Below are 26216 nucleotides of genomic sequence, written 5' to 3'. Positions count from 1 at the left end.
TCACCTGAAAGTGTGTGTATGCGTTAAACTCACACTAGTAGCAGATGCAGCCACTCCGAATGTTATTATTTGTGCCATGCTGGGGATTTGGAGCTATTAGGAAAGAAACCAGCACAGAATTTTTGACATTCAATTCAAGTATTAGATGAGCTAAAAATCAGTAATAGGGCTTATCTGCATTCCCCATGGCGTAAATCTGTGGTGGAATAAGGCAGCTATTAGGTTCTATTGAACCTAATAGCTCAGTCCTCACATGCGGGCTTCTGCTGCGGATTTACGCCGCGGGAAAAAAATCGCTGCATGTTCTATTTTACCACGTTTTTCCGGGGCAGGAGGTCTCCATTAATACAGTATTAATGGAGACCGCAGAAAAACACAGTAAAAAGCGCGTTTCCCTGGTCGCCAGCTGGGACTTTTCTGTTTATCCCTGCAGGATTCACGCTCCGTCTGTGTTCTTACAGTCAGAAAAATACAGCAATTTGTGAGTCAAGCAAGTGTTACACTAGTATATGTTAGAATGCAGATATAATCATGTTGTTTCATTTAACATGCATGTAAGTGGCATTTTAGGTGGATTGGATAATAAAGTAATTCTATAGTTAAACATACAAAAAGGGTCATGAAAAATGTCACTCATCAAGAACTTTATCCGTAGGCAACGAGAGTGTAACGATTAGAAATGTTATTCTGGGTAACCTCATTGGGTTCATTTATTTTACTTTAGACTATACATAGTGTATCACTAGAATATAAAGCTTTTGAGGAGGGTTTTATGAAGACATCTCATGTCCATTTGCTCTTTTAAGATATAGGGATGTCTATTCGCAATCTCTCTATGTGCTAGAACAGAGAGCTACTCTGTAAGAGTAACTCATACTGTGGTGGACCCATCTGACATTAGCCATTTATTTGAATGGCCTTCATGTAATGCTACATTTCTCTTCTAGTAGCCACAGTAAGGGAAATGTATGTCTAGATATGACTTCCTCGATCAATAACACCTGATCACTGCAGGTTAGAAAAGCTGGACTTAGAGACCCCATCCAATAGTTATATAGAGATATCAACTCCTGGTGCCCGAACAAGAGTAAACTCTTGCTGTGGTACTTGAGGTTGGGGAAATCTTGTTCAAAATGGCTGTCACTACTGACTTCCATATATTTATATATATGGACATTTTATATATATGTACTCGTATATATACATATACATACATACATATAAACATAAGACCTGAATCTAGAATGCATAATTCATCTATTCACTTGGCTAACTAAAAAGCCAAAAGGATAATTTAGTATTTTTTATCTGACCTTAACATCTAGCTGTTTGGTATGTTACCTACTGTATGTTTAATTAGTATTTGAAATACCCTATAGTCTATTAATCCAATTTAAATATAACTGCCCATAAATGGGATTAATCAATTATTTAATATTCTTCCAAAAAATAAAACATATATTTATGATATATGCTCATGAAATGTCTCTGCCGATCCCTCATTTCCACAGCGAACAAATGTGCACCTGCTGCTATGTCAATTCAGTTGTTCCATATGGATTTACTCATCCATTAAAGGCGGTAGCCTTTTGTTGCGATGTTTATCCTGGTAAAGTGTTATTTTACCATCAGCCTGTTACGCAATGGAACAAGTCTTAGGATTAACCTCATATGTCAAACATCTCTGCTTCTTTTTCTTTCCAAAATGAAAAACTACGATCGATATAACGACAAATGTCATCATTGGTAAATTCCCCCAGTTCTGATACCAGCTGAATAGAGTCTTTCCTACATTTAGGAAGTGGAGTCAGTTCATCGGATGTCACTACATTCTGCTTGGGTTTGGGGTCCATTGTAACCTTAGGTTCAACATCTGGTGTATTTTGAACTACCGTCTCTTCTAACTGCTCAGCAACTTTTACACTATCTACATCCCCCACTATGCTGTCCCCAAAGAACTGATGCTTGAGGTCCTCGAATCCATCAGTCCAATCCCTCTTTCCAGATTCAATGTCTTCCATGATAACCTTATGAAAATTACGAATGAGTTCCCAGCTATGACTACCCAGCCGGTCAAACATTTCATAACACAGAAGGTGACGGAACTTTCTCTCTTCTCGTGACATAGTCATTTCTAATAACTGGAAGTAACCCAACATGAAGAGGTCCAGAGTTAGGCTTGCATATTGAACAGGTGACCCATTCACATGTGGTAAAAAGTGCTCTGGCCAATAAAGCATGTTTGCTCTACTCAAACGCCGAATTTGCCTTGTAGGAACCTGACAAATGATACTTCTCCAATGACTGATCAACTTTCCAACAACTTGTCTCTGTTTCATAAAGTATAAAAGGCGGTCATCGTCGCTTTGTCCTTTGGCCATTTTGATGGCGTTTTCTTCATTTTCAATCTTCCTCTTCTCAATCTCCACTTCACTACTAGTGGAACCACTAATTGGCTTCTTTTTTGGATTGCTACTTTTAACAGACTCTGTAAATGTCCATTTCTTCCAGTGTTCCAGGAAAAGATACACAATCCTCTCCTTTCTCATGTCTATGTAGTCTTGTACACAGCTAAGTTCAGTCTGTACAGGCAAACTTCTAGTCATGTGGTCTGCACTAAACAATGGCTCTCCTAATCCATCCATCATGTTCTCTTGGTTAGTAGAGTCTATGTCTCTTGGAAAGACATCTTCACCATGATATGTTAATTGGGTATGTGATAACATGATAGGTGGCTCTTCATGTGGTTTTGACATACCGTCATTCAAGATGTTAAATTGCTCATTGCTTGTTATATAGTCTTCCTCTAAGATGGGTTCCCTTCCGTAACCATAAACAGTGGTCCCTACTGGCAAAGATCTCTTCCTTTTATAGATTCTGTTGGAAGCATCATAATCGCTTTGGGGTCGTGTGTACAATTCATAATTAGCTTTTAAGTTTTTGACAGAAACACCAAACTGCTTAATTTCTTTCTCAACTTCTTCTCTAGTAGAACTGAAGGACTGAGATCTGCCAATGTTTGCTCCATTATCTTTTATTGTATTTTGAGGTGGTTCAGTAGTGTCCCTGGGCACCAGGTCTGCAAGATCAACTTCTTTACCTCCAAGAGTTGCCAACAGGATGGCCATACTTTTTAAGAGGGTGGAGATTTTGGAACACCAAGCTGGAAGGTCATCAGCTCTGCCTTGCATTTGCTTTGGATTGACAGTGAAGTGCTCTTGTGATAGAGCTGCCGATACTGGTAGGAGTTGCTGTAGTTCATGTTCTAGCTGCTCCAGTTCAGTTTCCACTTTCTGGACCTTATGCATTACTTGAAGGTTCTCAATTTGCTTCTCAATACGATTGATATCGTCTTCGGTCATGAGTTCCCCGAAGGGTCCCAAAATTGCATTATGTGCATGAGAATATCTCCATCCTTCTGGGTGGTAGTAACTACCAGCCTCACACTAGTGCAAAAATAAAAAAAAATAAAAAAGGAGGGAACATGTCCCTCAGGATACAAAGCCAAATAGTCTGTTCGTGCACTCTTTTCAAAAACTACATGTTTTAGTGGTGTAATGGTATACAGGGATACTGCTAAACAAGGCATGGGGTTCTCAATTAAGTACTGGATGAAACTCCAAGCGAATAAGAGCAAAGAACATAACATCATTGACTAAACATACAGGTGGAAATCCCGTTAATCAAGCATGCTCTTAAGTATTTTTACAAGCAATGAGATGATATTCATCACTGGAAGGATGACTAGCGATGGAAATCAAATAGGACACAACACTCATTACACCACTAAATGTCCATGTAAAACATTTAAACGTGCAGTATGGAGTACACACATATATGATGTCTATCAACATCTATTAGATTAGGTGTAGTCTGTCCATGTAAATTGCTGTGCCTGTTAATGAAGCATTGAACCTATACTTCACTATACTAGATACTGCAGTTTAAATGTATCACGAGAAGAGAAAAACAAACTTCACACCAACACCATGCAAATATAGCCTTAGAAATTAGAATTTTCATGTTCAGTTCTCTATTAGGAATAGTGAAGTGGAGTACTCAGTAAAGGCACTTATAGTGGTCCATACCCCTTCCACTTGACTACTGTTATAGAATAGGCCCTTCCACAGAGGCATAATTTAAAGCTCCTCAGCCCTCATGTGCCATTTATAGTATGGGTGTATTCCTATGTACAGAGCCTTTTTGCCCTTACAAGCACCAGAGCACTACCTCTGCACCCTCTTAGCTACATCCCGCTCAACAATTGTCTGACGAGGACAAGATGTCTATTACAAAGTTGTACGCTGACTCTGGAGCATCAGTTAATTAAAGCAGAGAATTCCAAAAACCTCACCAGTACAGTATAGTAAGGACAACATTTCAGCACTAAATGAGGAAACAAAAGGTGTGAATTTCTATGAAGATTTTCATTCATCTAAATCATAGTATAGTATCAATGTTTGTGGACTTAAATGGACTTTCCATAGGGAACAAACATGCACCTGCCCATGAGTCTGTTCAGTTGTCCTCAATGAATTTGAACCCTATCCATTAAAGGCCAAAACCATTTGTTACATACTGGAATGAATGATAATGAATGACCTTCTTCATAGGTGTGTCCCACTTCTAGGACCAGTTCCTATCCCATGGCCAAAGGCGACCCGACCACCATCCTACTTTAGGCTTGCTTGGCCATTTGAAGAGATTCACACATATGCATGGTCACTGCCCCATCAACTCTATGCCTGGATGCAGCATCCACATGTGTGCAGCTCTCTCCATTCACCTCTATGCAGAGGTGTAACTTGAAGCTCCTGGGCCCCAATGCAAAACCTGTAACAGGGCCCACAACTATAATGATTTATTCATTGTACTGGGCTCCTTATATGGAAAAGAGAGGCCTTATGGGCCCCCTAAGGCTCCTGGGCCCGGGTGCAACCGCATCCCCTGCATCCTCTATAGTTACACCCCTGCCTCTATGGTAGTTATGGAAACAGCCAAACAAGCGTAAGGCGAGACAAGGGTCAAGAGACCCCTGTTGTGGAAATAGGTGTAGGTCCTAGAGGTGGGACTTGCATCTATTTTGTGGATATGCCATGAATGTCTAAGATATGAATACCCCTTTAAAGGCATTTTACTACTTTTATCCATGGTATTATGCCATAAAATGCCAGTTAGACAGTAGTCCCACCTCTGGGACCACTACCTATCAAGAAAGCAGTGTTAGGTTCGATTCACATTGCATCTTAGCCTTCTATCAGACATATACATTGGGAGAATTCTCTGACAAACACCTCTGATGTGTGTATAACCATATAGTGTCATACATCACCTGTAGCTATCCTGTAAAAAAAGAGGTATATCGCATGGTATGTGGTTTTTGGAGGCTTATGGCACATCCTGTGGAAAAAACCCTTTAACCATAGCTTCTTGGTGCTTATCTATTCTGGGTGACTTCATAGAGTATATGGAGCCATTTCTTGGTGTGAAAAATACTGACTTTTTATTACATTTATTTATTATTCCTCATACTGTTATTCCACTGTATTAAGAAAACTCTGTATGATGAAAGTATGGTTTCACTAGTGATAGCTGTCAGACAAACGCCCTTTCAGCCGATAGCCATCTCTTTCTCAAATCCACCCTAGACGTGCTCAACTCGGCCATGCAACATTATTTTAACAGGAGAGGCTAAAGAAATGCTCAGATAATAATTTTATATCATAGACTCTCTAAAGAAATATTTTTAAGTATATATAAAACAATAGCCACACAGCTTACACATACAGTAGTGGGAAGGAACTTGTTATTTGTATAGCGCCAACTTATTCTGCAATGGTTTCAGGTTTTTTATTACCCCCCACCACCAAGCTGGGTACTTATTTTACCGACCTCGGAAGGATGGAAGGCTGAGTCAACCTTGAGCCGGCTACCTGAACCACACAGGAATTGAACCTGCAAACTGAGTGAAAGTTTAGGACTGCCTTCTGCTGTCTTAACACTCAGCACCACATGAGGCCCATACTGTACATGATATACACTAGCCTAAGTCTACAGAATCACCAGTAAAATGCTATAAGGACAAGAGCTGCTTTCTTTATATCATAGAAGGCTTAACAACTACCAGCTCAGCATCTTAAGAACAACATCTCTGTATTTTTTGTGCATTTCACAGCTGAGCAGAGAGTTGCATAAAGACTATGCCAAAAGATGATCATACACTTGAGATGGCTATTTCTGCTGACCTCACAATTAACACGGTCATCAATTCAATGGAGGAAGGGGAATAAGACTGTGTCAACCTTCTATCTCTTGCAGGAACAAAGGATTGGGCACGTTGAAAACTAACTTCATCTTCTTTGCTCCGGCACTTGCCATCGGGAAAAAAGTTAGCAGGATCCCATACACAAGATCATTTTATCTACAACTTTTCTCCCGTGTAAATGGCAAGCTGTAAAGAGGTATTACCATCTTAAAAATAGATGAGCCATTGCTAGGAAATGCCATCACTTTATGTTCAGTGTAGTTCCAACCTCTGAAACCTCTGGTGGTCCAGACAAAGAAGGGGCCAAAGCAGTAGTGTAGTGCTATGGTCCCATCACTGTTGTTCTCTGCACAGTGACACTCTGGCCATCTGCTGTGCAGGAAACTACAACATGTCTCTATTCCAGTGAATAAGGCAGGCTGTAGTCTCCTGCATAGCCAGATGGCAAGGTGTAATGCTGTGCTACATCTCTTTCATTGTAAGGATCTGTGAGGGTCCCAGAGAATGGACCTCCACTGATCATAAAGTGATAGCATGTCCTAATGACATCCAAGGACTTTATAAGACATATATATTGGCAAATCCAGACAATTGTGATGAGATCTGCCAATAATCTATAGTGCTTCTATCTCACTAATTTTGTTTGGATCTGACGACAATTATCTCCCGTCTATTGGCAGCTTAAGTGGAGCACACAATTTGATGTCCCAATATCAAGCACAAGAACTAGAACAATGAAAAGTATGTTCCAGGACAGACAATGGAAGTCTTAGTGTCCATAGGAAGCCCAGGAAGACACTAAGTGAACATACAAGAGTCGAACATGCATTGGTTGTATTCAAAGTCATTACCCCAGTACAGGAGTAGATTCAGAGTAACCTGGACCACCGGGCAATAATGGTCATGGACTCCTAATCACCATAGCTGTAATGCACTTAAGCCAGGTTAACATATTGGAGCATACATGTGAAGGATTGTATGACAAAATATTTGCATGAACGTTGTACATGCACCAAAATTGAGGCTTTTTGAAATTTTATGCTGGCCTTGCCACTTTTTCAAAGAGTGGATGGAGCCTAATGTAAGGGGGCCTGGCCGCGTGCTGCCTGTTATAGTTATATATAATTTATATATAAAGTGGCCTAAAATTACAGCTTAAATTTAAGCCAGGTCCCAGCTGGTGTAGGTTTCAGTCAGATGCATGAAGCAGTTACCAAATGTAACAAATATATTAATAGGCTCTCACCTCTTGATACATTTATCACACTGACACCAAAGTCACTGACATCATTGTTTACTAATGGCCCATTTACACGTAACGATTATCGCTCAAAATTCATTCAAATGAACACATTTCAGCGATAATCGTTCAGTGTAAACGCGAAACAAATCGCTCACTATTCGTTCGTGGTTGTTTTGACTTTATGACAGCATTCATTCTTTTTGGGTAGGTGTCTATCAGCATGGCACATTTTGACTCGATGATCTTTGCCCACTCTTTCTTACAAAAGCGTTCCAAACCTGTCAAATTGCGAGGGCATCTCTTCAGGTCAACCCACAGATCTTCAATAGGATTCAGGTCTGGCCTCTGGCTGGGTCATTCCAAAACTGTGATCATCTTCTGGCAAAGCCATTCTTCTGATGATTTGCAGGTATGCTTTCGGTTGTTGTTGTGCTGAAAGGTGAAATTCCTCTTCATCTTCAGCTTTGCAGCAGAAGCCTGAAGGTTTTGTGCCAAAATGGACTGATATTTGGAACTGTTCATAATTCCCTCCACCTTGACTAAAGCCCCAGTTCCAGCAGCAGAAAAACAGCCCTAAAGCATAATGCTGCCTCCACCATCTTCACTGTGGGTATGGGGTTCTTCTGGTGATGCGCAATGTTGGCTTTGTGCAAAACATACCTTTTAGAAATATGGCAAAAACCGTCCAACCTTGGTCTCATCAGACTATAACACGTTCTCCCACATTCTTTTGGCAGAATTGATGTACGTTTTGGCAAAACATAGTCAGGCTTGGATGATTTTCTTTGTTAGAAAAGGCTTCCGTCTTGCCCCCACACCTCATAGCTGAGACATATGAAGAATACAGGAGATGGTTGTCACATGACTACACAACCAGCACTTGTCAGAAATTCCTGCAGCTCCTTTAATGTTGCTGTCGGCCTCTTTGCAGCCTCACTGGTCAACTTTCTGCTGGTCTTTTCATCAGTTTTTGAGGGACGTCCAGTCCTTGGTAATGTCACTGTTGTGCCAAATGTAATCCCCTTCTTGATGTCAGTCTACACTGTGTTGCATGGTATATTCAATGCCTTGGAGATTTTTTGGTCCCCTTCTCCTGACTGATACCTTTCAACAATCAGATCCGTTTGATGTGTTGTAAGCTTTTTACAGATCAAATAAAATGACAAGCAAATCCTCCTAGAAGAGCTGAACTTTCTATGGGGTAAATCAGAATCCCTGTAAATAATGGCAGCGGAGTGCTGACTGCTACTTATCATGAGTGTAAATGTGATTGGCTGATTCTGAACACAACCCCAAATATAAGAGGGTACGATCACTTATACAACCACATCATTTTAGCATTATTTTTCCATCCTAAATGATTTCAGTTTGTTTTTCGATAGAATTGTACAGATAACGGGTCACAGTGAGGGTAGAAATACATCTAAAATGATTTGTCTTTATTGGATTTTTCTTAGCATAACAAAAGCCTGGCATTTTAACAGGCGTGCACAGACTTTTTATATTCACTGTAGATAAGGCATACAAAGGGTGTCAGGCCCACTGCTACACGTAGAGCGGCGTGTTTACACTCTATTAATAACGCTACATACTTCAAAAGGGAAACATTAACTCAAATATCACTGCCAGCAGCCATATTTACCTGTATGCTACCTGTACCTAAGATATACAAGGGCAGGTAAATATTTGAGTTAATGTTTCCCTTTGAAGTGATATGTTTATAAATGGTAGTGTAGAGACTTGCAAGATAACAAGGACCCTCGTTGTGGGCTTTGAGCTAACATATTTTGGCCAAAATATTAATTAATACCACATATTTATCAGTATTTATCATTGTTTCCGCAGTAAGCAGCCTGGCTTTAGATGCTGCGGGGAGGCGAGGGTGTCAGTCCAGTGTAGTTCACCCTGGGGTGCAGGGCAACTCGCCGGGCTGAATTGTATGTGGCGTTATTAATAGGCTGTAAGCCCATATAGTACACTCCATGTATCAATGGGACTTGGCACCCTTTGTATGCCTTATCTATGTGTAAGTGTATTACTAAACAGTCACTCCCCCCAATATGTGGAAGGTGTGTTAGTGGGTTGTTCATCAGTATCTGGCAATCTGCCAGTCTGCATTCTGCTGGGAAGTGATGTTTGTATCTTTCCTTGCATATCTTTGTTACTATATAGGTGAATATGGCCACCGGCAGTGATATCTATGTACTACAATGCTGTAAAATGAGTTATCATGATGCACCAGTCATGTTAACTATATACAGTTATAATCAAAATTATTCAACCCCATTGTAAAATAGGTGTCTCCGTCAAGTTTACAAACTTTCAGCTTTTTGCAAAAAAAACCCAAATCAAGCCAGAACAATTTAAATATCTCAAGACAATTAATATAACTTGGGATTTATTCAAAATTCAGCACAAAATGCCACTTTTAATATTGCAGTCTCAGAATTATTCCACCTTTTTAATAGAATCCCTCATAGGACCACATATTTGCAAATCAGGTGTTTGTCTTAAGCACACCTGATGCAACTAATCAACGGCTTCATTAGTTGCATCAGATGTGCTTGAAATAAAACACTTAACATACCTGGATAGGCTAGAGCTTTTTTGACTGTGATGTTTGATTACATATTAGAAACTTGGCTAAGTCAAGAGAGTGGTCGAAAAAGTAAAACAGAATTCTGTCATCAGGTTCATACTGCCCAAACCACAGGACACATATGCTCATTACTTCCGTGTATGCCTGTGCCATTTCAAAATAAACACACTTTGCGGTATGACTCAAAGCTGAGCTCCAAGTCACAGGGAAGGGCTATGCTGACTTTTACCCATCCAGTACATAAAGACTGACATCTTTCTCCTCTTACACAAGGGGGAAGAGAGCGGTCGCTTTATATGATGTGAGCAGAGAAAGGCTGATGTGGCCCACCTCTGTGATTCGAAGTTTAGCTCAGAGTCAAACTGCAAAGTATGTTTATACTGAAATGCTACAGCGATTGAGTATAAACACATACATGAGGGTAATAAGCATACCTGTCCCAGGTTCATGCTGCCTGTGGTTCGGACAGCATAAACCTGGTGACAGAATCCCTTTAAAAGAAGAGATCATAGCTTTACAAAACAAGGACAAAGATACAAAATGATAGCAAAAGAACAAACATTATCCTACAGAAACAGTTGGATGTTTAGTTTGGATGTTCTACGTTAAAGGAACATTGGCTACACTTCCTAGAAAAGGTAGAAAAAGGAAGTTGTCACAAGCTGCCACCGGCACGAAGTCAAAACCCCGGCAAGCACTGGGGTTTCTGTTTGCACAGTAAAGTGTATACTTAATGCTAAAGGTCTTCATGCCTGAACTCCAAGACGTAATTCTCTTCTATGCACAACAAAATTTGGCTTCAATATGCCTAAAATCATATAAACAAGCCAAGGATGTTTGGGGATTCTGCTCTGTGAAGGGATGAAACAAAACTAGAACTTTTCAGGCCTACGGATCAGCGGTATGTCTGGAGGAGGAAGAATGACCCATACACAAAAAAGAACGCCCTGCCTACAGTGAAGCAAGCGGTGGCTCGGTGAGGCTCTGGGGACTGCTTTGCTTCCTCTGCCACTGGAAACCTGCAGTGTATGGAGGGCAAGATGGATTCAATCATGTATCAGAAGATCCTAGAAGAAAACGTCATGTGGAGGAAGCTTGGACATTACTGGACCTTCCAACAGGATAATGATCCAAAGCATACCTCAAAGTCTACCAAGACTCCTGAAAGATTCTGGAGAGGCTCTCACAGTTGCCTGACTGGAACCCCATATAAATTTTTTGTCTGATTTGAAGAAGGCGGTTGCAGCACGCAAACCCAAGAATACTAGTAAACTGGAGACCATTACCCATTAGGAAAGGACTAAGATTCCCCAAGAACGCTGTCAGAAGCTGGTGCCTGGCTATGTATCTCATTTGCAGCAGGTCATAACAGCAAAGGTGCTCTACTAAGTACTAAAGACGCTTGTCATGAAGAAGCTGAATAATCCTGAGACTGCAGTAGTCATTAAAAGTGGCATTTTGTGTCGAATTTGGAGAAACCATTAGTTATATTAGTTGTATTGAGCTATTTAAATTGTTCTTGTTTCATTACTTTTTTGCAAGCAGCTGAAAGTTTATAAATTTGGCAAATAAATCTAATTTGTAATGGGAGCTGAACCACTTTTATTGTAATTGTATATATACGCTATATATTGCTTCTTAATCATGTATAGCAGACAATAATAATGAATTCAACTGAACTTCAGTCCTACTCTTTCAAAGAAGAATATGCAACTATGAATATGCAGATATCAGCACAATGCTGCCACTTCTGAGAAATACTTCATGACAGTTTTATCTCAACTATCTGTGATTCCAGGAAGCTTCAATCTACCACACAGAAGTGTGAATGCAGTTATGCTGGTATACTTTCTTGTTATCCTTCCCTGGTGTCTAATGTAATGGCAATAAAAAGGTGGGGGAAGGGAAGTGACAGTTATATGGAGGTAAGGAGGGGTAAAGTTTCTCCTTAAAGGCTCAGTCAGACGAGCGTTTTTTTTGTGCGCCCCTATGTGTGCAAAAAAATTGCGCTCCACGGATGTGCAAAATGCGTGTGACCGAGGCTCTGTGCTGTTTTTTACATATGTATGGAGCAACTGTGCTTGTAGAAGTGAAGCTGCTCCACGAAGGTCCCCTCTTGACTGAACAATTATGATGTAACAGCTGTGGCAGACAACCGTGATGTTATCCCATGGCTGTTAATGGGGCTAACACTGCTCCCACCCCATTAAAAAGCAATGGGATGAAGGCAACCCCCCACAGTGATTTTCGGGGAATAGCTTAAAATGTAAGGCCTTCCCTGAAAATCATCCCTAGCTGCTGTAAAAAATTAAAAAAATACAGACATCACCTTCCGCCGCTGTCGGGGCTCCGGGGCATATTCTGGCTTGAAATATAAGCGCTGTCACAGCCTATAGGAGGCAGCGCTCAGCTATCATTCAATTAATGGCTGAGTGCTGCCTCCGATTGGTCGCAGTGCGTAGCCAATCAGAGACAGCACTTTCAGGAGGCGGAGATTTTTGAATCCCCAGCCACCAGAAAGACAGAAGAAGACTGTCGAGGACCGGGACAAGAGTTGGACAGTGCTTCTAGGTGAGTTAAGATTTTTTTTTTCTGCATCTAGGGATGATTTTCGGGGTAGGGCTTACATTTTAAGCCCCCCTTTCCTCCAGAAAATCATCGCTGCAGGGATTGCCTTCATCCCATAGCTGTCAATGGGGTGGCAGCAGTGCCGGACCCTTGAAAGCAATGGGATAGCATCGCGCTCCTCTGCCACAGCTGTGACAGGGGATTCTTTCGTCCCTGCTGCAGTCCCCTCACCACTGAACACTGTGACAGTGATGAGGGGACTCCATGCGGGGATTAACGGAACCCTCTGGGAGTCCCCTCATCCCCTGTTACCTCTGTCTTTATGCGCAGCACAGACTTTACCGGCGCGCATTCAAGGCACGCATGTCCTATTTTTTGCAGGAGCGAATATTTTGCACCTTTAAAAAACGGACATGTTAATACTTCATAGGAAAACAATGGGAAAACATAGGAAAACAATAGAAAGACACAATTTTTTTTTGCGCATATAGGCGCGCGCAAAAAAAAATTGCTCGTCTGACCGCGGCCTACAGGGGCTTTCCAGGCAGCGCCGCTGTCACTACCGAGATACACAGGGGTCAGAGTAGAAGCTGCTGCTCCGACCCCTTTGTAGTGGCCGGTGCTCATAACCGCAGACGCAGCTCTCACTGAAATCAATGGGAGCAGCGCTTGTAATTGCAGATGCAGCTCCTATTAATTGCCAGCTGTGCTGGCAATTGCGAGCACTGACTACTACACAGGGGCCAGAGCAGAAGCTTCCACTCCGACCCTGATATATCCTGGCTCTGACAGAAAGCGCTGCCTGGAAAACCCTTTTAAGGGAAGCAACTACTAGGTGTGAGGAGACTTATAAAGCCATGTATGCTCCTATGGGAAATGTATATGCAAATGAGAAGATGAAATGCTGTCTCTACAGCACCACCTACTGGAAGGCAGCATTCCTGCACATCAATCTCTGACCTTTTAACAAGCCTTGTAACAATGACTGGGCATATAAATCCAAAGCCAGTGTCTTGTCCAGAAGGAAAAGATAACCATACAGACAGCTGTTTCGGGGAGTTTTGCCCCTCGTCAGTGTGTAGTACATTGCGGGGCTGGCTGGGTGAAACGCCTATGCTGTCTGCAGATATTTATCTTTTCCCTTTGGAGCAGACTCTGGTTTAGGCTTACATTCCCAGTCTTTGCTACAAGACCTGTTAAAAGGTCACACATTGGCATGCAGGAATGCTGCCTTCTAATACATGGTGCTGTAGAGGCACTATGGGAAATGAATTAGGGCCATAGTTTGCAATGCCAGTCTTAATAATATTTCCGAGGGCGCATGATGTGTCTAATACATGAGCAGGTGCATGGTTCTTCATATATTAGGTGCATCTTAGCACCTCTGAGTGCCTTCACAGACATGTATGCACGTTCTGACCTGCTATCCATCTGTGGCATAAACTATAGATACATTTGTTGTTTATCCCGAAATTCTGCCTGCTGTCTTTTTACAAAAGTGGTGAGGGCAGCGCAAAAAGTCTAAAAGTTTCAAATTTTTGTAGAAATCCCCACTTATGCAAAAAATGAGGACTTTTTTATACCAGAAATGGGTGTAAAAGGCATTATGAATGCCCCACATTGTTCCATCCTCTTATTTGCATAACTATTGGGAACAAACATTTGGCCCAAGTAAGTGGTTGTCACTTTTTAAGCTCATTAAAGGCCCATTTACACGTAACGATTATTGAGAAAATTCGTTCAAACCACCAGAAATGAGCGATAATCGTTGCATGTAAAGGCAGGCATCGTGAACAATACCCCCTATGGATAAGAATACGGACCTGAATCGTCATAACTGACTGCAATTATGGCTATTTTCCCTGTAACTGGAGCTATAATAATATGGTCATAAAATGTGTTACCCCAATAATGCTATATGTCAATATTATAATGCCTGTGTAAGCACTTCTAAGAAATCAATGGAATTCCTGAAGAAAATGGGCACTTCTTCAGAATCTATGGAAACCCCAGAGAGCTGGTGTGTCTATTGTGAAGAAAACCTGCAGAGTAATATCATGCAAATTGGTTCTGTTTGTTTACTTGGGTGTGATTTGCATCATTCAGCTGCATATAGTGTCACAAGAAAAGCTGTTATATAATGAAAGCTGGAAGGCCATGGTATTAGATAGGCATCTGCAATAAAGGGATCACCTCCTCTAGGCCCAACGTCCACAGCGGATGTCAAGCCGCCCATAGAGAAGCACGGGGCGGCCGCACTTCATTTACCACCTGAGGATTGGATTTTAAATGATTTGCCACGTGTGGATAATAAATCGCAGCATGCTCCATTTTATCGCGGATCACGTGTGGATGTGCTCCATTCATCTCTATGGGAGCTCCATCCCATACATTTAAATGCATTCGTGGATTCACTGCGGATTTGAAGGTTAAAATCAATTAGGAAGGTGGGGAAAAGGCTGGGAGGTGGGGTTGCGGACTATTTCATCGTGGATGATCCACAGTGCATCCGTGTAGGAAAAAAAACGTAATCCGCGATCTCCCACAAACAATAAAAATGCCTTTTAACGATGACTTGCTGTCAATCTGCATAAAAAACCAGTGCGTGCATAGACATGAGGCCTTAGACAACCCCTACCCATATTGCTTAATAGGAGATATGAATGTTGGACTTCGAGGAGCCAGAACCACAATCTGACTCAGTAGGGCCACATTGTGATGCCCCCTTGTTATACTGGTTTATAGCTGAAGTCTATTAATGTCTTCTTAAAGGGATTGTCCAGTTTAGAAAACCTATCTTCTGACATGCCAAAAGTCATGGGACAGAATTATGAAAATTGATTATGATGTTGCGTTACTTCAGTTGACTGTGCCGGAATACCCACACCTGTATAAGTTATGAGGTGTTATCTTGTGAGTGATGTTGAACCCTGGCCAGCGTCCTAATGGCAAGGTGACGTTAATTATTGGAGTTCAAAAATGGCAGGGTAGTGGGTTTCAGATAGATGGGGCATTCCATTTTCAAAGTTGTGTTGGCACTTATCATTCCTCAATTCACAGTAAAATTCACCAGGAAAATACCATTGAAGGCACATTACCACCTACAGTGGACCAGCGGCGTCTGGCTAGAGTTGTCCAAGCGAACAGACAATTGACTAAGATCCTGCACTTACAAATACCATGGAACTATGGGTGGCTATCTAGATGGCATGGTTCAACATCTCTCCAGACATGTTCTGTCCACTTGTGGAATCAATACTACGTCAAGTTGCTGCACTTTGCTAAGCTAGAGGGAATTGATCAGCTACATTATATTAGTTCCTGTCCCATGACTTTTGGCATGTCAGTGTATTTATGCAACTTACTAATATACTTTGAACTGGCCAAATTCAAAGGAATGCTTCTTCAACATCAGGTTACGTGACCACAACTCCACTGCATATTCTCTGTATCTGTGGCGTTTTGACATTTGATCGCACAGCCCTTCTCCCTGTTACTATAGTACGATACATCGTATCATGTGACTGACAGTTCTCTGTAATCAATATCACAGGGTGAGTGACAGCACTGTTCTAGCAGACAGTGGGTATGGTATATATGTGTGTGCATCTCTCGCCCATGGCGTAAAGAAACACACACGCATATTCTGTACAGACTTGTGCATTTATAGGGCCAAGAAATCATTCAGATTCCCACAATCACCGAGAACCTGAACAATTATGGTTCAGTCTAAATGCATGCATGACTAAATGACAAATGCGTTCGCCATTCAGTTTCTGCATGCATAAACAAAAATGAACGATGGATCATCCCATTTAAACAGGCAGTCTTTCATCAATGAACAGCTGCCTGTTTATGAATGGAGGTGGATGGGCTATAATAACTATCATGTTAAAGCACCCTTACTCCCCTCTTCCGTGTACCAATGACAGCCACCAGGGGTGTAACTAAAGGCTCAGGGGCCCTGATGCAAAACGTGAGCTGCCCCCCCCCCCTTTATCTGTTTCTGTACCCGTACCCATACCTAAACCATGCTGCACAGAGGCATAACTTGAAGCTTCTGGGCCCCAATGCAAAACCTGTAACAGGGCCCCCAACCATAATGCTTTATAAATAGTACTGGGCTCCCTATGTGGAGAAGAAAGGCCTTATGGGCCCCCTAAGGTTCCTGGGCCCGGGTGCAACCGCATCCCCTGCATCCCCTATAGTTACGCCCCTGACAGCCACATGTAACTCCCAGAAACTGGCTTATTCTGTGATACATTATAATAATAATGTAGTGTAATAAACTCTCTGTCAGTAAGTGGGAACAAAAATGTCCCCTTTCACTGGAAACAAGCACAAATTTTGAAAATGATGACAAATTGATGCACAAAGTACTGTGCATCAGAACGTTGCAAATATTTCAATATACAATTATTAAGCCTTATTTACATAAAACTCATTAATACTTGATTAAAATGCAAAACAGCTGCTCAAGTAAACCAAGGGTAAACTATTAATGGGAAAGAGGAAGGAAGTACTTCTTCTAATGTACTTTAAAGGAGTATTCCCGTTTCTGCAAATGCATATTATTTTTGGTGTAAAGTACAGTTTTCAGAATTATTCTCTCTATCAATGCCTCACATCGTCAAGATCTCTGCTTGCTAACATTGACTGATGTTATTAATGACAACCATCTGTCCTGGTCACGGTATAATACAATCTGATATCTATACTGTAACAAGCCAATGTGTCCCTCACATGGTCTGTATATCAACTGAAAGTAAATAATGAGGGTTTCTCTTAAATGGCAGCAAGCAGGGATCTTGAACTTTTGAACATATTAAGAATAACCTTTAATTTCTAAACCTGAAATATTCCTTTAATAAACATCAGGATCAGCTTTTGTACCAGAACAGAAAATAAAAGAAATAAAGAAGCCAAATCACACAGAAATGATCCAGTATCAAGAGTCACAACAAGCAAAGCAGAAGCTCATAGACAAAGCACCGCAAAGTCTGTGAGGAGCGTCATCTTACCGTGCGCTTTTTCTCCTCCTCTTCCTGGATTTTTAGCTGCAGTTTTCGCACCATGACCTGTCGCTTCCATTCTGGGATAGGTCTTCCCTGTTCATCGTGTGTAGGGATCAAGGACTCAATATCAAGCTGGTTACTCTGTGCCATAACCGGAGGAGTAGAATTCCCATTCATCAGAGGCTCAGAAGACTTCCCTGCTCCCTTGTTGGGAAGAATCATTGTGTTCCCAGGGGATGTAGTAGGGGAAGCCGGTGGAGGAGAAGACGGAGATGGAAGCTCTGACTGAGAGAAGAAGAGAAACAATAAATAAATAAATGAATGAACGAGCGAACGTATGTCTTTTAAATTGGCAATGAAAATCATCTTCGTCTATCTATCTATCTATCTATCTATCTATCTATCTATCTATCTATCTATCTATCTATCTATCTCATATCTATCTATCTATCTATCTATCTATCTATCTATCTATCTATCTATCTATCTATCTCATATCTATCTATCTACCTCCTATCTATCTATCTCATATCTATCTATCTCACATCTATCTATCTCATATCTATCTATCTGATATCTATCTATCTCATATCTATATATCTCATATCTATCTCTCTATCTATCTCATATCTATCTATCTCATGTCAATCTATCTCATATCTATCTATCTATCTCATATCTATCTATCTCATATCTATCTATCTCATACCTATCTATCTATCTCATATCTATCTATCTAGGCTACCCTCCTATATACTCTCCATACAGTATTATCAAGGTCAAGCATATGAGGAAGAGATGGAGATTTCCAGAAACTTCAGTGTATGGATTTGATTGTAGTTGTTCTTTTAGAATTTAAGTTTCTCAAGTTGCTTTTGTACTTTATTCACCATATAAGTGACTTTAGACTTTATAAACATTTGCCCAGGACCGATTTAATATGTGTCCAATAAGAATTCTGCTTGTGTCTTTAAAAAAAAGACTGGTTATCTCAAGACACCAGGTTTACAGAAATTAACCTCCATGAGTAACTGGCTTATAATATGTTATTTGAGAAGTCAGATATCCATCAGAGTAATACAACCACACCATGAGAGCAGATAATCCTGAAAATAAAGATCTTCAATTCAAGACCATTGGAAAGAACAAAAGCAAGTACTGTCTATGGGTAACTGCCTAGAAAGATACAGAAGAGACAGTCCTCTGACAAGAGGAAGATCTGCATTATGTCAGTCCGCTTCTGATTATTCCTGCAGCAACTGCAGAAGAAATTAAAGTAACTTTGAAGATCAGTAAATAATGCTATGAGTTGCTTCCCCGCTTCCCTCCCTTCAGGCCTGTATAGATTGGGGGAAACATACACAACTCTTGGAGTAACTTTGCCTATCATGTGACTCTCGACCCTTTGCAGGAAGGATGAGGAGTGGGGTGCTAATGACAAATGAGCCCTCTGGGTTCTGATGCTTCGTTTACATTGATTATAACGCTGTGTCAGATCCAAACGGAGCATGATGGATACCATTGGCTTAGAATGCGGTCTTCTGGGTTCCACCACTTTGACAGCAATATTAGTACTGCATACTGCACTGTTTATCTATCCATCCATCATGGTAGCTAAACCCAAGCTCATCCTGCTTTAAGCATAAACTGGATACTAGAAATACAGAACCCTGCCTAGCTACAGCATTCAATATCGGTGGTCGTGAAATGCATCTTTAGCAACCAGTCTGTCTGCTAGGACTAGAGATGGAAAGGACTGGAGAAAAAATGGAAAAATTGGGGAAAAAACAGGTTTTCTTTCCCATTTTTTTCCAAAACCAATTTTTTCCGGAAAAATTGAGAAAAAAAGTGTGTAGAATATGTTTTTTTCCAATGATAAATAATATATTTATGACATGGTATTCAAACTATATAACATAAAAAATGGCTTTGGAAAAAAAAAATTCTGTTTGTTTTCCAGGCCTTCCCATCTCTAGGTAGGACCCTGCAGCTCTGCTCTAACAGCGGGCACCTGGTGGTTACGTGATGGCCCGGTCGCATAGTGGAAGTAACTTTCTCTCTTTAGTACATCGTGCTTATCGGTGGGCAGCCCAAAACCAAGCACCCTATATTTAATGGGGTATTTCGTGACATTTTTAACTTTAGCTATTGATGACTGATAGGTTATCAATAGATGATCAGTGAAAACCTGTCACTAGTATTTCCACTGATCAGCTGATTTTCGATGCAGCTATGGTCAGCAGAGGAAGCGCTGACCATAGCGCAGCGGCCCGGATTTGTACTGCAGGCACAGCTCCTGTTGAGTTCAATGGAAACAGGTACCATTCCAGGCCACTGCACTATGGGCAAGGATTTCTGCTTTCTGCGTTGGCCACAGCAACAGCAGCCCTGGGAATCAGCTGATCAGTGGAGATCCTTGTGGCAGTTCCCCCCACCAATCTACTGATGACCTGTCAATCATCAATAGCAAAAGTTAAATATGTCCCGAATTACGACTTTAAGTCTTCACCCCAAGAGTAAACTTATACTGAAATGAAACAAATTTAGCAAACAAAGGCTTGGCAGTACTGAAGTCACGGTTTTCTGTATGTCTTATGAAAGATAAATGTGGGAGGAGAACCTCTTTAATACAAAGGGGCCAGCTCTGTATAGAAGTGCTGTGTAAGCAATGAGAGAAGGGAAATGGGATACTGATCGTAGAGTAAAAACAAATACATGCAGAAAAACACTCTATCATACATCTAGGGTTTTCAATTTTGGTATACAATTTTTCTACATAAAGAAATGAGTCAGTTTCTAAATACATAGACATTTCTTATTCTGTACTGATCCTGAGTTACATCTTGAATTATACTCAAGAGATGAACTCATTATTCTGCGGTATAATGAAAACAAAGGTTTGGCACAATGTTAGCCAGTAGAGTGAAATATGATTGTTCCCAGCTAGAGAAACCAAGTAATCTTGTAGATATGATACCTTTTAATGGTAACAAAAATACATGATGTTAATGTGAGCTTTCAAACCATAAATGATAAATGCATGAATGTCAGGTATGAGACATCTATAGTATAGATAGGACTGCTGGCCTGACGACCCCCCCACAGTAATTCAAGGACCATAAAACTTGCACTCCCTTATCAGTGTCTAGTTAAAAATGTTTGCAGTATTCCTTTAAGTGCAAACCAATCACATCCATGTCTGTACCTTGTCATAAGTGTGTATATACATGCTTCTGCAGATCTATTTCATCTAACCCTGTGTTGGTTCAGATACTCGCATTAACATCCTGTATTCTTGCTAGCCATTAAAAAGTATCATATCTACAAGATTACTTGGTTTCTCTTGCTGGGAACAATCACATTAATTACCCTGTACCGATCCAGAGTTACAACCGATAGGCCTGTATTATACTCCATATACTTTCATTGTATGAGCAGCTAAATGGTAAGAAAAGTGAAATGAAAAAAGAAACAAACAGATTTCCATTTGCTTCAGTTGCCCAGTGAATGCCATGTTAAAAATGGGAAGCCTGGCATTCTGGCCCTTATTTATAAATATTGGCATGTATTGTGTCAATTCTTTTTAGAACTCAACAGCCTTAAATTGCACTAAATTTAAAAATGTGGCGCACAGACTTGTAAATTTGGCACAATTTACGCTGCACCAAAAATAGGAAAATGTGCCGAAAATGTGCTAGTTTTTGCTTAGCAGTGCTGTGTGTACAAAAAATGCACCAATTTGTATTCTGAAATAAGTTTTGCACTACAAATTAAATTCTGCTTTATGTACTAATATCAAAAAATTGTCCTAAGTCTAATTACTGATTTTAACAAACAAAATGGGGGCAAAAACATGAAAAAAACACCCTACCCATGTAGTCTGTTTTGTGCTGCAAAGCGCACCAATTTCAGTATAACATTATTACATGTGCCCAAAGTGCCGCAGTTTGCATTTAGAAATGTGTTTTGTTTCAAAGATTTTATGCTCATTCATCTACAAATATAAAAAAATAATTAGTCAACAGTCAAAATAATGATAACAAAACCAAAAATGCGGCAAAATCAAGAAAACAAATAACCCTCCATGGATTTACGCCAAAATGAGCGTGCTTCAAAAATTTGCATCAAAAAGCTCTTCATTTACACCAGCTTTCATTAGGTTTTCACTGACACTTTCTTATAATAACGCTTTAGAAATGTGTCGCACAGATAGACGCCTGCAACACCCACTTTCGAGGGGAAAAAATTTGACAAGCTTGTCGGATCTTTTTCTTCTTTTTGGCTCCAACTATTTGTAAATTTGTCTAAAACTGTCGTAAACACATTCATAAACAGGGGCCTCGGTTTTGGTTCTGTTGTTTAAAATGGAAGCAAAAGTGCTTCGCCTTCAGCTTAAAAAATGGAATGGAGAATGAAAATTGACAAATGGATTGAAGCTGAAGGTCAAGTCTTCTTTCTGCTAAGCTGCTCCCACAATGGAACATCTATACGGAAACAAAAACAGCTAGTGTGAACTAGCCCTTAATTTGGGGATTTGCATTCTGGGAAGTATAGTCTTTACACCAAGCACTGTACAGTCATCTGACAGATGGAAAATGAACCCATCTCGTGCATTAGGAGTTCAGCTAAGCTGATCAGGGTGAGTCCGACAAGCAGGTCCTCTATAATATCACTTATGTACTATAATACAGTGAAACATGAAGTGAATGCCACCCGCACATTTGATCCTTGCTGTCCGCTGCCTGAGAAGATGGTGGTTAAACCTTTGCTCTGGGGAGTTGGTTTCAGACATTTTCCAGCTTTAATTTCGGCCAGCAGCTCAGAGTTGTCTCCTGTTGGGGACATCATGTTGAATGACTTGGTACCTGTGGGACATAATGTTATATTAGAAATCTTATAAATGGTTTTGCCATGGGTTATGCTATCAGAATCTGGTTGCAGGCGTGTACAACGAAATCATCGGGGACCTTAGTAACATTAATAATGGGTTCCATTGAGAACTCTGCCAAATGTACTGTGCTTTTATGAAAGTTCATGTCTACCATAATCTTCCCTCTCACCACTGGCCCATAGTCGCCGTGTATCCTGCCTGTATCCTCCAATGCTGCAATACGGAGCACTACTCAGAAACTTATCATTAGTAGTCGAAATGCACAATAATATGTCATGACAATCACGAATATGATTATAATATCTAATATGTCATCAGTAATAATGTACCCCTTTTCCCTAAGTGATGTTTCCCTTCTCCCTTGTGATGTGGTCCATTAATAGAGGCCCAAACTCACCCGTTAACTGACATCCAACAGTTAGTTGCCAGTCACAGCATGGGAGCTATGGAATTTCACTTATAAAATGAAATGGACCACTTACCAAATGCCTTAAAGAGTGCAAGTTGATTGACACAATGAGGAGTTCAGGGGCCGTGACCATTTGCCCATAAGGGGGATAGATATTTCGGATATTGGCCCTGTGGGGAAGGGTTGGGTCTATATTGGCTTTCATCTTTTGGATATAAATAAGAATTTTCCAATTCATTACAGCCAACAGAGATCTTGAAAATGGTGAGGAATTGAAGTATATTAGAAAGCTGTAGAATAGTGCTGAGCGAACGGAACTAGTTGACCCCTATTTCGGGTCAAACTTTGCTAAGAGTTCAGTTCAAAGCGAATCCGAATTTGGGCCAGTTTGCCTGGGCAGAACCCGATAAATGAAGAAGAATGAGGTGGCCCTGTGGCTCAACACTTAGTATTGTTGCTTTTTGCAGCGCTGGGGTCCTAGGTTGAAATCTGACATCTGCATGAAGTTTGTTAGTTCTGCCTGTGTTTGTGAGGGTTCCCTACCACACTCCAAAAACAAACTAAACTTTTTCACACTAGCGTTTTACTTTCCATTTTGCCCATCCGTTGTGGGATCAGAAAAGGGGGAAAACAAATGTTTCTGTTTTGAAGCCCATAGCAATGCATTGAAGCAGAAGGTCTTCAGTTTCAATCCATTTCAGCATTTTCTATCTCCATTCCATTTTTTACATTGGATCTAAGGTGGAAATGGAATACAGATGGATCTTTTTTTATGCATTGTACTCAATGGGAGGTAGATGAAACTTGAAGACAATCCATTTTTCATCTCCAGTTTTCTGCATGGTGATGTTTCTTCAATGACTATAACTCTGTGGTTAGTACTACTGCCTTGCAGTGCTGGGCTCCTAGGTTCAAATCTCATCAAGGGCAACATTAACTTTGAAAAACTCCATACAGCCATCACCCTTGGTCAGCAATGCTAATAACCAAGCCACTATGCATGTCCTTGCGTTGGCAGAGAAATAGAAGAGCAGGAAGCATAAACCTAAAAGAAAACATAAAAAGCCACTAGAGCCTGGGTCAGATTTAGACCTACTACTCCAACATTGCAAAGCAACAGGGATAATGACTAAGCCGCCATACTTAAGAAGAAAGAGAAAAATAAACATTATGAGAACATACAACCTCCATGCAAACGTTGTTCATAGTCTGAGGTGAACCTAGAACCTCAGGGTTATATGGTGCGGTGGCTCAGTTGTTAGCACTGCTTTCTTGGAGTTGTAGGTTCACCAAGGGTGATGCCTGCATGGAGTTTTTCAAAGTCAAAAAACGTTAGTGTGAACGTACCGTAATAGGTAAAAATAGGTTGTGAGCCCCAATGGGGAGAGAAAATAGATGATGTAAAGCTCTGCATAATATGTATATGCTATATAAATAAAGGTGATTATTATGAGGCACGGGAAAGGCATGCTGGTACCATGTGGATGAGGGATTTGGGTGTGGCGCTGCGAGCAACAGTGCTAGCTACTGAGCCACGTGACCACCACTGCCACACCAATGTTCTATATTAATTTTAGAGGTATTGGTGAAGGTTCAGTTTGAACTAATTCAGACCAAACTGAACTTTTAGCCAACTTTTCAAAAGTTTGCTCAACACTATTGCAGAACTTTTCAATATACAATAGTGAAGTTTAATTTGCATAGAACTGGGCAATCCCTTTAAGATGCTCCTGTGATCTTTATTACAAATGACATAAGCAGTCCTTGTTGTCAGGGAAGAGATGTACTAAACATGTAACACCCATTGTCTGGGATACATACAGCAGGTGTGGGCATTCAGGTGCCTTTGTCTGTAGCTTTTGTTACTGTCATTGTCCATGTAAGCTCTGGGTGAGGTGTTCCCAAATGTTAACACACCCGCAGGCTATTATAAACAATACACAGCAGACACCCACTGGCCATTTTAGAGGTAGTATATTATCAGTGTGACAGGTGGATGTCTTCTTTAATGAATATTTGAAAGGATCAGTAAAGCCCTTGTGTCATAAGAAATAATAACAATGTAACATGAATATTTCATCGGCAGTTCGATGCATCCACCCTGATCAGAGAATGAGTAGTAATCTTGTTATTTGCATGCACTATAGCGCCCGCAGCTGAGTCACAGGCTGTTGTCATAGTCAGGAAAATACAGTTTATCAGATTGGGCTTTCCCGAGACCATCAATATTTCATTGACTGGGTTGAGGATTTCCAGCACTCCCGATGATCAGCCAAATAAAAGGACTTTTAATTGTTTCTCCAGGCACAGCAGCATATATACAACTGTGGCAATACAGCCCAGTCACCATGGCCTCTTCTTTCAGCTGATCCACTGGGGTTAGACCTCCACTGATATCCGAAGAGTAGGCCATTAATACAATGGAGTCCCCATGGTTGTGAACCCACAGACGCACCCTATGGTGCCTCTATATGGTCCCCTAGAAGCAATGGGAAATGGAAGAGTATGGGCCCATAGACAGAACTAGGTGAGGTACCATATAAAATAGATATGGCCATTAGGGTTGCCAACACTCTATAAATGCCTGGACAGTCTGCAAAAATAGGGCACTTTGGTCTGTAAATAAAAATCGATGTGTGTTATTTTGTTGGAAGCTGAAGTAACTGGTGCAGGTTATTGCAACTGTAATTATCATCATTTTACAACCCATAGTAGATGCAGTTGATATGTTTATATAAGTATCTCATATATTACTAATTATCTTTATGATTCATTATGGATGAGTTGTGCAGAAAAAAAATCAGTTTGGCAACCCTGATTGTTGACTGTAGTTTTAATTGAAAACCTGAGCTGCCTTTGTTATACTGCCCCAGTGACCCCATTGCGGTCGTGTAATTAATTGAATTTCATTACATAAATGTGACCCGACAGCTTCTTCTCAGCGTTCAACAGGTCAAGTCTGCGCACATCTTGAATCTTACCTGTAGAGGACATGCGCTGGTACAACCCTTTAACAATATATACACACATACAAAATGGATATGAAAAGTTTACATGCCACTTCCGCATCACCTGACCAGCAGCAATGTGCTCACTAGGGGCTGCCCATTGACTTTGTAGGAAGCGCTGAGACTTCGGAAGTGATAAGCATTCTGAAATCAGCTGCGGATGGTGCGCAACAATGGTGTGGATTGTGACTCTTGCTTTGAATGCGGAAATGCTGCAG

General features: G+C 40.8%; 1 protein-coding gene across 1 annotated transcript in view; it reads right to left on the bottom strand.

The window, feature by feature from the left end:
- The window catches only part of ESPN (espin), a 185066-nt gene that overhangs the window by 13162 nt on the left and 145688 nt on the right, over positions 1 to 26216 (bottom strand). The window contains exons 10-11 of the mRNA XM_066607334.1: positions 22410 to 22555; positions 17697 to 17975 (exon numbers count right to left, since the gene is read on the bottom strand). Of these exons, the coding sequence (XP_066463431.1) occupies positions 17697 to 17975; positions 22410 to 22555 (425 nt within the window). The remainder of the gene's footprint in view (positions 1 to 17696; positions 17976 to 22409; positions 22556 to 26216) is intronic.

This window comes from Eleutherodactylus coqui, chromosome 6, assembly GCF_035609145.1.
Source record: "Eleutherodactylus coqui strain aEleCoq1 chromosome 6, aEleCoq1.hap1, whole genome shotgun sequence".
Classification (NCBI taxonomy): domain Eukaryota; kingdom Metazoa; phylum Chordata; class Amphibia; order Anura; family Eleutherodactylidae; genus Eleutherodactylus; species Eleutherodactylus coqui.
This window is presented reverse-complemented; position numbering and strand designations above follow the sequence as displayed.